The 13,407-nt window shown below is 46.8% G+C and overlaps 1 protein-coding gene across 4 annotated transcripts in view; it reads right to left on the bottom strand.

Annotated features, from left to right (window-relative positions):
• NFATC2 (nuclear factor of activated T-cells, cytoplasmic, calcineurin-dependent 2) overlaps positions 1-9,591 on the bottom strand; it is a 169,665-nt gene extending 160,074 nt beyond the window's left edge. For 2 of the 4 annotated variants that reach the window (XM_008582238.1, XM_008582236.1), the window contains exon 1: positions 9,313-9,591. Coding sequence is in view for 2 of the 4 variants with exons in the window: in XM_008582234.1 (XP_008580456.1) it covers positions 9,313-9,382 (70 nt within the window). In the remaining 2 variants the exon portion in view is untranslated. The remainder of the gene's footprint in view (positions 1-9,312) is intronic. The other 2 variants (XM_008582234.1, XM_008582233.1) reach the window with 1 other exon arrangement.
• Positions 9,592-13,407: the final 3,816 nt, after the last annotated feature.

Below are 13,407 nucleotides of genomic sequence, written 5' to 3'. Positions count from 1 at the left end.
AATACAAGTATGTCCCAAATATTGTACGGGACTTACTTAAACTAAAAAATTATTCATTGTTTTCCTGAAACTCAGATCTTTACCAGGGAACCCTGGCTGTATTCTGTACCCAGCAAATGGTAGGTACTCACTAAAAAGTAGCTAGAGGAATGAATGGAAGAATGGTGCCAAACACAGTTTCCACCTGAGAGATTAATCAGTAAATGAAACTGTATGGAAAGAAGAACCCAAGTCTCTGCTTTGGTTGGTTCGATGGAACTCGACAGCAATGTCGTGAAATTTAGTGGTGTTCTGCGCCCTTGGCAGCCCAACCTCCAGCATGGTCATAATACCTGTAATGGTTTTTATATAAACAACATTTTATCTGACTCAATGGCTTCAGGGAAATTCTGCCTACATATATATTTTTTTAAAAAGGAAAAGAAAGACTTTTCTCTGTAAAGGAAAATGTCCTGTTATAGAAAATATGCTCCTGAAGTCATTATAACAAGATTGGTAGATTTAAATCCTCCTTCAACCCCTTCCTAGCTGAACTTCCTGAAGATACAAATGTTTGGCCAAGGCTGGAGTAATCTTGTACTATAATAAGGAACAGCCCAAAGTTGGGAGGCCCAGGATCCAATTTAAGTTCTTCCTCTAACTCACTTGTGACCTTTAAGCAAGACACCTGACTTGTCTGTGCCTCAGTTTTCCCATCTGCAGAATGGAAGGGGAGGGTGAATTAAGGAATACCTGAGTTCCCATTCCAGCTCTAATATTCAAGAATTCTTTAACACTAATGAGGTAAAGCAAGCTAAACTTGCAGCAGCCAGGGCTAGCATCACGGGTTCTGACATGCATAGCACCCCACACTTGGAAGAGTCCATACTTACAAGGACCCAATACTTGGTTTAATGCTCCACTGTCACCATCTTAAAATTCTTCATAATTTTTGAACAAGGGGCTGTGCTTTTTCATTTTGCATTATGCCCTGAAAATTATGCAGCCAGTCCTGACAGAAGTACGTACTGAATAAGTCCCAAATTTTCATCACATACCCCATATCCTGACAACCACCACTACAATAAAACCCTGACTATAAGATGCAGACACTGAAATGTTTTTAAGTCTAATCCAAAAAGTAGGAACATTCTTTACCAGATCCCAGAAACAATCTGCCCCCAATTTAAGCACACCCTGGGTTTCATTGTCACTCTAGATGTTAATATTATAATTTACAGGATGCATTTGATTCCTATAGGGCTGGCACTAGGGTCAGGCAAGAGAGGCAAAATTCAAGAGGGCACCATAAAACTCGGTTATCAAATAAATTATATTTTCATGTAGCATTTTAAAAAACCAAAATGAATACACACACACACACACAAACTTGGTGATCTATTAGAACTTTAATAAAGAAAGGATCAGTAACAGACCATGCAGAGCCATATTGGAGCCAAGGCCAAATGGAAAATGAGTAATACTGATCCTGTCTTTATTCAAAATTTTTATTTTTATTTTTAAATTTATCATGGATTTTTGGCATTAATATTGATTTTTAAAATATTACCATAAAATATGATTCATCTTGATTACTGTGGTTTTGGGGACCCCCTTACATTTTGCTCCCTTGAATACCTTACTGAACTCCTCCCCCTACACTCTTGCAAAGCCACTTCCAGGAATGAGATCCCTGTAGATTGGGGAAACAGGAAGACAGTATCAAACCTGACGTTCATTTCAATCTACCATCTCATACATTATCATTTAAAGCCTTAACAGGCTTCTGCTGTGAGAAAACGATTTTCCAGGAGGGAATGGCAGCAAAAGGCAATTAAAATCCACCGCCCACCAGGCAGACATTGACCAGCACCTTCTAAAGAGAGCAGGGTTCTACAAAAAGCCAGAACCCAAATCAAGGTTTGGAGTGCAAGAAAATGCCCCATTTGACAGCAGCAGAAGTCCAGGTTTGCAAAAGCTCAGCCAAATTCATCCTGCAGGCATGTTATGTGTGGCCTATCTGGTATTGCTTTTTTTAATCAGAACTAACATTTTTAAATTGGGAGATTTCATACAAAAATCCAAATTTCCAACTTCTCGAAAAAATGGGAAGATCTGGCTGCACTGGGCCCATATTCCCGTGTGGACCAATCAGCTGGAGCTGAGCAGAGGCTGACCCAGGGGGATGATTCTGCAGCTCTGGGTTTGCACCACCCCCGCCTGGCTGCCTCATTCATTCACGATACCTGCCAGCTCCAGGTGAGCGTGCATGCTTGAGTCCCCGGTCTCCAGGTTCTTCATGCCTTCTACCTGGTCCCTGTGCCCCTGTTTTGTCCTGGTTTTGTTTCTCTTCTTTTTTCCTTGCTTCATAGCACACTCCCCTCTGCCTTATGGAACCAAAGTTTAGAAGGAGAGCAGGTTTAGCAAACTTGCCCTTTCCTTAAACTGTCCTCACCCCTAAATGAACAGGAGATGCCAGCATCCCTCCACCAGGGAGATGCCATCTTCTACTAATGCAGAGCCCTTAGGGGTAGGCAGGGGAGGGTTTCTTAGTCTTTGCCTACCCCCACACCCGTTCTCAGCCATCTATCTGTCACTCTCAGCCCACAGTCACCCCTCTGTCCCCCAGGCTGCCTTCCTAGATAACTGCACCCCCAGGATTGTGTTTCTCTTCTCCATTCTCCTGCCATATTCTTTGCAGACTCGAACATCTATCAATTTCACAATCTTTGAAGGCAGGGAATGATGAGGACAAGTGTACCGATTTCGGAGACCTCAAAGCTACCTACCACCAGTCCCCCGTCAACATGACCAAACCCTGGAGCACGTTCTCCTCCTCCCCCTCCAGAAAAGCACATGGCATCTGCTTTTCTCTCTAGCCTCCATTCCTCCATCAATGCAATTGCTAGATTTCACCTAAACATTTAGTAACCTAGCATGTGAATGACTTTACATGATTGTGTCTGCCCCAACTTCACCAAAAAACTTTATCTTTCAAATGCAAATGAGCACGTCTGGTACCTCCTGGACTTTCTCCATGCCACTAGCCAAGAGCTTTGCATCCATTATACTCTCCACAACACCTCTGGACTCACTGTCTGAAAGACTGAAGCAGGTCATCCAGAGCCCATCCAGAAAAGACCCCCGAGATTTGGTAGAATATGGATTTATCTCCTTTAGGAAGGGCTCTTGAAGGGTATTTGGCTGAAAGATGGTAATAACTTGAATTTAAAACAGTAAAGTATTACTTAAAATGGCAGCAAACATGAATGGACCACTTTGCTTATGCCAAACACTTCACAGACATATCTTTTTTAAAGTTCAAAGCACCCCCATATGTAAGAATTACAGTTACCCCCACTTTTCAGTTAAGGAAACTAAGGCATAGAGCAGGTTGTGATGTTATTGTAAAGTCACACATGCCACCCTGGAAATGGTTTATCCCACACAAGTCTGATACTCATTACTGAGTCACACTATTCCTGGGTTATTAGTAAAGGATGGATTTGCCAAGGGACATTTTTGGACCAAGATGAAACACTGAAAAAAGTCTGATGACTCCCAGTGATAGCAGAGGGCAAAACAGAAGCTGACACAGAGAACGAGGCCAGGCCAAGAGGAAGACATATCTGAAGTGGCTCATGTATTCACAGGAACAACGGCAGCTACCCTCAGGTGCCAAAGACAGGACCATCCCTGCAGAACCCCAGGGCCCAAGGAAACACACTTCGAGAACTCCAAAGGAGAAAGCTCTGTGGACTGGGAGCCACTGCTTCCGATCGCCTCTTCTGCCCACGCCAGTCCCAGCCCCCCCCCCTCCTGCTTCCCCCGCTTCCACTCTTACCCAGCTCCAGGATGTTCACTGAAAAGTCAGTATGATCCCTTAAAAAGATTAATGAGACCATGCACTCTGCTGCTTAAAGTTCCCCCAGGGGCTCTCCATTACCCTGCCAATGAACTTCAAACTCCTTACAGGATCCTAGTGATTGGGCCCTGGTCTGCTTCCATGGTCTCATCTCCTATCACACTCCCCCCTCTCCCCGCCCTTTCTGCTCTAGCCACACTGGGCTTCCTGCTGTTCCTTGAACATCCCAAGCACCTCTCCTCCGGGCCTTTGCACTCACGGTTCCTTCTGTCTAGAATGCTCTTCCCCAAGACGTTTTGCAGGCAGATTCCTTGCCATTCAGGAGTCAACAACAAAAAGAAAGACATCTCCTTAGAGAGGAAGAGGCCATCCAGTCTGAGTTAGCAGTCCTACTGTTGTGGGTAGAATCGTCCCTGCCCCATCCCAAAAAGTGTATTCAAGTCCTAACCCTAGATACCCGTGTATGGGACCTTATTTGGAAGAGGGTCCTTGCAGATGTAATCAAGTTCAGATGAGGTCATAAGAGAGCTAAGGGGTCTAATCCAATGACTGGTGTCCTTATAGGAAGGTGAGTGAACACACATACACCAAGGTCACATGAAGACAGGGGCAGAGACTGGAGTGATGCAGCTACAAGCCACGGAAGGATTTCTAGGAGCCACTAGAAGCTGGAAGAGACAAGAAAGAATCCTCCCCTAGAGCTTTCTGAGAGAACACAGTCCTGCCGACACCTTGATTTCAGACTTCTGGCCTCCAGAACAGTGAGAGAATAACTTTCTGCTGTTTTAAGCCACCCAATTTGTGGCAATTTTTTACAGCAACCATAGGAAACTAATACGTCCACCCACCCACCGCACGCACACATGCCCCTAGTCATTCGCTCCCTGTTCTCCTATTTCAGTCTCTAGCATTTAGCACTGTTTGAAATCATCTTGGATACTTCTTAGCTCACTTGGCCCAGAACGCAAGCCTCCTGAGGGCAGAGTCTGTCACCACCCTACCCCAAGCATCTTGGACAGCAATGGGCACATGGCAGATGCTCTAAAACTGTTGATGAAAACAAATTAAATGGTCAAGGGGGCATCAGACACGGATGAAGGGCCAGACAATTGCCCTCAGTGTGACCAGGACCAGGATGGTGGCAGCACAGGGCAGAGGCCTGAGAGCCCTGAGAAGACCTCCAGTCCAAGCCGGGCAGTCAGAGACTCTCCGATTCCCATTCTAGCGTAGGAACCTGGATAGCTTCTTCCAGGTAAGACATGAAATACTCAATTCCTCACTTACGTATGAAGTGTGAGCTATCCAATGGGAAAATGCATAAGAAAAAAGCAGTTGGGTATTGGTGGGGGGTTGGTTTTTGGAGGGGGGAGGGTAAATGTTGAATCAATGAATTGTACAATAATAATGGCAGCAATTATTTATTGAGTGGGTTCTGTGAGGGTCATACTGGTTATTAAAAGATTGAAAACTTGCATAGATTGTTAAAATTGCTGTCCCCCCAACCCCCATGGACTTCTACTTCCTGGGACCCTCCCTACAATTCAGCAAATAATGGATTAAAGCCTGGCCCAGCAGGAGAGTGTCTTGGGACCCAGCTCCTACTGTTCTGATTGGTTTATACCTGGTTGTTACATTTATTAACAGGCAAACATTGCTATCACTCTTTTACACATGGGGAAACTGAGGCACAGAAAAGTGAAGTTACTTGCACAAGGTTATGCAGCTAGCAAGGGGCAGAGCCAGGATTTGAACTTCTGACTCAGAGCTCAAGCTGTTAACCTCTTGGGTTGCAGAAATGTTATCTGGGACCCATGGGGACTCACAGAAAGAGGTGACCTGGTCCCTGTCCTCAGGGGGTTTACAATCAAGCTAAGGAAAGTTCTTAATAAAACTAGACAGAGGAATGTCTGGGAACTGAGTGATTCTCTCTGACATTCTGAGAAGAGGAGAGGCCTGTGGGATGGAAGAACTCACTGGAGGAGCAGTCATCTGGGTAGCAAGGGAGGGACTGGACAGGAGGAGAGAACCTTGGGGGGCTCTCAGGTCTGCAAGTACAGAAAACAGTGCTGGCTTTGGAGCCTCCTTGATGGCAGGCTGGGGACTTTTCTTCCTCAAGTGGAAGTGGAAACATTGTGCTTTCATTTCCCAGACTCACAATCAGATGCTGCCTCAGTTTCCCCATCTGTAACAATGATGCTAATCCCCTCCACATCCTCCCTCAGTTACCTCATCTGTCAGACGGTATTATTTAAAAATTATGAGAATGTTGGTGAGTCTCCGAGACAGCAGAGCATATTATCGAGAGCCTGGGTTCAAATTAAGGCTCCACCCCTTCCACACTGGGTAACACTTGGCCAGTTACAGCACCTCTCTGTGCCTCCATTCCCCTCAGCCATGAAGAAGGCAATGATTACACACAGTGGCTGTGACGATTAAAAGACTTCATACCTGCAAAGCACTTAGGGTGCCCACCTCGAAATCAATGCTGAATACATATTTGCTTTCACCATCACCGAGAGCAATGGAGCCCCCTCTGCACGCCAGCACCATGCCACTACTCTGTTGTGTGATCTTAGGCAAAGCTCAGTAGTCTCACTGTCCTCAACTGTCAGACAATAATAACAGCAGTACCTTCTGCATGTTAGCACAGAGCTAAGTCTTTCACCTGTGTGATTTCAATTGTTTGTGACCACCCTATGAAATAGACAGCATCATTATTCCTTTTTTGAAAATGAGGAGATTGAGGCTTCATAAGACATGATCTTAACCCAATCTATGTCATCGTGAAGTTCCAGTAAGTTAAAAAGCGCCTTGAAGAGAGTGAGGAGGATGAGGATGGTACAAAGTTAGTCAGATAGGAAGAATAAGCCCTAGTGTTCCATTGCACCGTGGGGTGACTATAGTTAACAGTAATATATTGTATATTTCAAAATAGCAAGAAGAGAGGATTTTGAATGTTCTCACTACAAAGAAGGGATAAATGTCTGAGGTGATGGATATGCCAATTACTCTAATTTGATTATTACACATTGTATACATGTATTGAAACATCGCACTGTATCCCATAAATATGTGCAATTATGTGTCGATTAAAAATAAATACTTTCTTAAAAGTACCTTGAGAGGTACGAAGTGCTGCATCTTTTCAAAAAATTTTTGCCGTGAAATCCAGTTTCAATACAACATCAGTTATTGCTTTGCTTTTTTAATATAATAGTAATTGCAGCTAACATTTATGGAGTGTTGACTATAAGCAAGACACTTGAAACTCAAAACAACCCTAAAGGGAGGCATTATTATTGGCTCCATTTTACAGATGAAGATACTAAGGCACAGAGAAGTCAAGTCACTTGCCCAAGATTACATAATTGTGATACAGCCAAGCAGAAATTCCAATTTAAGCAGAAGTCAAGGAGTTTGAGTATGAGGGTGAACTAAGCTCACCCTGGGCTTGTTTATTACTGAAATACTTTCCATCATCTCACTTCAGATAAAACTGAACACACCTCTTTCAAATCTTCAGTGTTTCCCAGCGCCTCAGCCCAAAGCTGCACAGAAAGTTCAGTAATTTTTTACCATGCAAATATTTCTATTCTCTATCTAATGACCCCACCCATCTGCATGCACACCGTAGGTCTGTGTCTGTGGTCATGCTGGTGTATTTGAGTTTAAAGGAGAGTTAGGCTTTCCCTCAAGAGACTCCTATGCAGGGCATTGTTGAAGCATTTGGATAGCCCATTTCAAAGCCAGCTGTCTTTGATGCCTATAATTGCATTCTGTGTGCCCAGTTGCCTTGGCATGCCAAGTGTGGTTTGCCAGGAAAAATCTGGTGCCCTTGTCTCCCACATGTGTACACAGACACACACTGGCATGAACATACACACAATCCCTGCACACAGAAACGTGGACTGGGGTGTGTAGCCAATGCACGTGCACACAAAAAATACACATGCTTGGAAACCTTAACAGAGCAACAAGTTCATAAACCTGGAACAGAGATTTGGCAGCCCAAATAAAATTTGGGGCTTGTGTTAGATCACACAGGAAAACAGAAGCCCAATTTCTCTTCTATGTTTTCTCTCTTTCCAAATAGAGCTAAATTTGGCATTAGTCTCCGCTGGCCACCACCATCAGAACATCAAACACTCAGTTTCAGTATTTATGACAGTAAAAACCATTTCACGTCCTTAATATATCTGTCTCCTGTCTGAGAGCATCACTTTTACAGATGATGTGATATTAGTAAAAATTTTTTTGCTATTATGTCATAGGCTTGACCACTAGCAGAGGACAGGACAAACTGGTACCAGTTAAAACGTTCAAAGTGTTGGCAGGGTCTTGCTTTCAAAAGTGCAACTCAGCTAAAAATATGTGTCATTGAGGTCCGCTGTGGCAAAGCACACCATTTACCTAACCCAAGGCATTTGGCTTTAATCTAGTTTTTTAAAAAAAATCCCTCAGGTTTATTTACTGAAATTGTCATTTCTTCCCCCCCCCCCTCCCCGAACTTTAATCAGCCACGCAGAGCACAAAACCTACATTCAGCTCTGATTTTATGACACCAGGCTAACTCCTCCTACACAAGTTTATTTCACTTAACTCTTGCAGCCCTCCCGCTTGGCAGTAACCCCCCCGCCCCCCCAACGCAGGGCTCGCCTCTGAAAAATACATCGCACCGCCCAGTTTTCACCTTTAAAAACCAATTCATTATCGTACAGCCCAAACCCTTCCACGATCCCAACCAGATGGGATATTTTCATCTCATGTTCTTATATATTAACCACCCCTATAAGATCCAAGTAGTATAATTCCAAGACTAAATCCAAGAGGAAGGGGAAAGCAGCAGAATACACGGAAAGTAGAATGTAATCGGATCGCAGAACAAACTGATGGTACAGTGCACTTTAAAGGGGGAGCTGGAGGACTTTATCCATCAGGCACATCAAAAAAGGGGAAGAAAATTGTTTTAAATGTCCCAGAGCATCTGCTGCTGTAACTGTTAGAAAGCAAGGTCTTCCTGTCTATATTTACAATATAGTGAAATGCCAACCCTGTTCTTTTAAAAACAGCAACAAAAAGCTAAATAATAATAGAAGTGATGGTGATGTTGCCTCTGAACGGCATTTGCTGTCAAAAGCCCGGTGCTGAAATGGTTAAGCAGCCAGCGGTTAGTAGCGAGAATCCCTCCCGGTGTCCCGTGGAGGGGAAAATCCTCCCGACAGACTCGCCTAGGGAATCCCGCCTTGGGACGCTTCCCTGCCCCCGCGCAAAAGTGGTCGAAAGTCCGGCTTCCCAAATTGTCCCTCCCTGGCCAGGGCGCGGGCGCCTCTCCTCTGGCCACCCCACCTGGGAGCCCAGGGACAGCGGGATCCCCGGGGCCTCCCGCACCGACCTCGGGCCAGAGCAGAAAGTGCCGCCCGGGACGCGAGCAGAAGGGAAAGGGCCGGGAGGGATCGCGAGTCGGTTACCTTGGTCCACAGACCCCATGATGCGGAGGGGACGGCAGTGCCCCAGTCTGCACGCAGCCTCTCTCTGCATCCGGAGGGGATGGGGGCCCGACGCGTGTTTGGAGAGGGGGGTCTGTTTTTATAGACCAGCAGCCAGGGGGGCGCCGTCCTCTGTGCAGCACGCCCGCGGGGCTGCCCCAGCCGAGGAGCCTCCGAGCGGCCCGGGGGCTGCGCGCCTCCCGGCTCCCGGCTCCGGGCGCGGCGGAGTCGGCGCGGCTCCGCGGTCGGGCTTACTCCAGAGGCAACGCGACTTCCTTCCCCGCGCTCCGTGTTTATAGGCTTTCAATGCAGTAAAATAACGGGATTCCCTCACTGTTTCCTCCTGTTTATCCAGCGCCATGGAAACCGCTGGATCCCGTCCATCTCCAAAACTAAGGGCTTTCCTGCAAACTTCACACTCAGGAATCCATGACGTCGCCTCCTCCTCGGCCAGCCAGCTCCGTGGCTCCTTCGGCCGCCAGCACAAGTCCCTGATTGTTCGGGAGAAAAGTCAGGGAGAGGGAGCGAAGCGGGCAGGCGACGGCGAGCAGGGGGTGGGGGCGCGCGGGTGTCCAAGGCTCCTGTTTGCAAGGGCTGCCCCAGCCACCGCCTTCCCTAGCCCGCTGCCCCTTTTAATAAATCATGCCCAAGACTCCCAAGCCCCCCGTTTTCCAAGCGGGCACCTCTCAGAGAAAGCTTCCCAGGGTTCAGACCAACACCCAGATGGCCGAGGCCCCTGGACACTTGCCCAGGGGCCCTTCTCGGTCCCTCGAGGCCTCTGGCTGCCCAAATTTTTGTGTGTTCAGGGGTGGTGGGGAGGAGGAAAGGAAAGAAATAAATAACGGTGCCTTATGTCAACTCTCCAACTTCAAGATTTTTTTTTCAAAGAGTTTATTTTTAGATTCATTTAGAAAATCCAAGGTTTCCAGTGATGCTCAGAGGCTCCAGCAATAATGAAATGGCCAACGAGACGCCGAAACCAGGCAACCCATGTGTTTACACATGCTCTGAATAAACAGGAAAATAAAGGGAAGGGATGTCATGAACTTTGCACAGCCTCCAGAACAAGGTCCGTGGGATGCCACGCGTGGTTCCCATCAACAGGCCGTGGACCCCAGAAGGCCAGTGGGGAAGGGGCATGAGGAAGGAGAGGTGCGGCTGTCAAGTTGCCTCTTCTGGACTTAGACTAGATTTGACTGAACACCTGCATGCAGGGTGGGAAGTGTTGGCCCACAGATAAAGCCAGCTTTGAAAATGGACATTTCAGATACTGTTGTGAGCTCTGATAAAACTGTGGGTAGCAACCAAGGCTGGTGACTCATTCCCCACCCCCCGTCTCTCTCAGAGAGAGACTTGAACTTAAAGAGGCATTGAGAGCGAGCTGGCTCCATTCACGGGACCACTCACTTTCCACGCCTCAGCCCACAATAGCCTCGCTGGGAGGCTCTCAGACATAACCACTCCTGCTGGAGGTGCTGCTCCCCTCGGATCAGCTGGAACTGGTCCTGAGAAAGCCCCACCCCCGCCCAGAGGACTCTCTCCCAAGCCTGCATCAAGGCAGTAGAGCTTAAGGAATGCTCTTCCCCACAAGAGCAAGCATTATCTGTCCACCTACTGTGCACCAAGGAATCCAAGGTAAGCAAGTCTCATAGCCTCTTGAGTAAGGCCAATCTTGGAGCCACTGAATTCCTTGCAGCCACCCTGCAAGCAGGAGATCCTCTCCCCACTTTCTAAAATGAAAACTGAGGCACATACAGGGCAGGTAGCTTGCCTGTTGGTTTACTTGGCAAATTCTGGAGTGCAGCCTATAAGGCCATGGAGGTGGTTCTTTTCAGTAGAACCTATAGAGAAAGCCCCATTCCCTGAGGCCTCTTTATCCAATCATCTGAAGCAAGAACAGAGTGACCAACTGTCCTGGTTTGCCTGGGATTGAGGGGGTTCCCAGGATGCGAGACTCTCAGTTTTAAAGCCAAGAAAGTCCCAGGCAAGTTGGGACAAGTTCGTCATCCTAGGCATGAGTAGACCTCAACTTCCTTTTGCCAATGTCCAGATACCAAGGCAGCCTGCACACCACTGTCTTCTGAAGGCAGTTACTGCACTTAGTCACACTATGAGTAGCAACCCCTCACTCAGCACCTACTACGTGCCGGGCCCTGAGCTAGGCTCATCTCTAAATTCCTGCTCACGACTGCCCTGCAAAGTAGAACGCTGAAGCTGAAAGGAGTTAGCCCTGCGCCGTCCCGTGTGGTAGCCACCAGCCATGTTAACATTTAAAGTAATTAACAATTATGAGTGAAATAAGGAAAGCACAGAGGTGAAAATATTACATGTCCTCACTCATAAGTGGGAGCTAAGAGAGAAGGAAGGAAGGAAATACCACAGTGGTGCATTGGACTTGCAGAGGGAGAGAGCATACCTAGGGATACAAAGTGGGGGTGGGGGGGATGGTGGTCAGGGATAATTGGATGGGGGACACAGGGTATAATCACAATTTGTGGTAATGGGCATGCTGCCAATATGGATCTGACTATCATATCTTGGGCACGAGTGGGGACAGTCAGCTTTGTAGCCCATGAATATTCATAACCAATAAAAACAAAACAAACAAAAAAATCATTCACCAAAACAATAAACAAATAAATAAATAAAGTAATTCACAATTAAAATGTAAAAGTCAGTTTTTTGGTTGCACAAGCCACATTTCAAGTACTCAGAAACCACATGTGGCTGGTGGCCACCACACTGGACAACACAGAATAGAACATTCCATCCCTGTAGGAAGTTCTCCTGGGCAGCGCTGGAGCAGACAGCCTGAGAGGTGACATAAAGCTCAGGCTTGAGTCAGATTCTGAGCCCTGCCATGTAACCACTTACCTGCTCTGTAAAATGGGGACCCTATGAATGCCCTCCTCAGAGAGCTGATGTAAAGGTTACATGAGTTTATTGAATTGAAGTGCCAAGAACAGTAAGGCCCATGATAAGTGCTAGAAATATGTTTTTTAAAAAGCCTTCCCATGGTCAAGGAGTGAGCAGTCATTAAGCCAGGAGTAAGACTGACTCTGTATTCGTGCCCTTCACCTCCAGACCTCCCTTTATTAAACAACTGCCTCGTCCAGGGCATGAAGCAATCTCTTTGCAAGATCTAGTTCCTTTCGCTCTCCCACTGAGCTTGATGTTGTGAGCCCCATTTGCAGATGAGCAGACTGAGGCTCCATGAGTTGATGTTCACACACACAGTCAGTAAATGGCCAGCCCAGGGCTGAACCCACTCTGTTTGGCAACAGAGCCCATGATCTTGACACCACAACCCCTGCTTCACCTGGGACTCCCTCAGAGTCGAGGTCTTAGAGGCAAGAAGTGAGGCAGGGAACAAGCTTGCTGGGCCCTCGTCTGGCAGACTCATTATTGGGGATAATTTTAGACTCAGTCCTACCCAGGCTCAGGCCTCTGCAGCAAATCCCCATCTCTGCAGGTGCCCAGTGTTGCTGAGCGGGGGATGCCTTTTGGAACTTGGTAAAATCAGCATTAGCCACATTTTTATAGAGCCCACTCTTTGTCACAGTTAAGTGTTTTTCCCTTTTAAAGCACATTAATACTACAAGGGCTGAAGCTGGGGGAGTCACAGCTGAGTCACCTAATTTGCCCTTATGGGCCGCAGCTTTCGACTTCTTAGTTTAGCTGTTCTTTGGTTCCTCAGACAATTTCTTTCCTCTCCCAATGCCAGGGCAAGAAATATTTTGTCCTTTTGAACTGAACCACCCACTGTTTTTCACTTCTCTAGAGCACTCTTGCTTTTTTAAGGGATGCTCCAAGGGGGGTGGGTGGGGAGCTTCCGCCCACTAAATTATCCACGAAAACTCCCCAAAATAGAAGCTCTCAGCTGGGGTGGGAATGTGCCAGCAAGTGAGGAAAAAGCAAAAGAGAAGCTGAATCAAAGCAAAGAGAAGGCGTCCAGGTGGCCACAGAGAGGACGGTCCAGGAGGCTGCAGAGACATCTGGGCTCAAGGAGACCTTGAATCACCGGGGAAGCCTTTTATTAGATTTTCTTCCCTCTGACAGCCTCATAAATAAGAAACA

This window comes from Galeopterus variegatus, unplaced genomic scaffold (assembly GCF_000696425.1).
Source record: "Galeopterus variegatus unplaced genomic scaffold, G_variegatus-3.0.2 Scaffold2546, whole genome shotgun sequence".
Lineage (NCBI taxonomy): Eukaryota > Metazoa > Chordata > Mammalia > Dermoptera > Cynocephalidae > Galeopterus > Galeopterus variegatus.
This window is presented reverse-complemented; position numbering and strand designations above follow the sequence as displayed.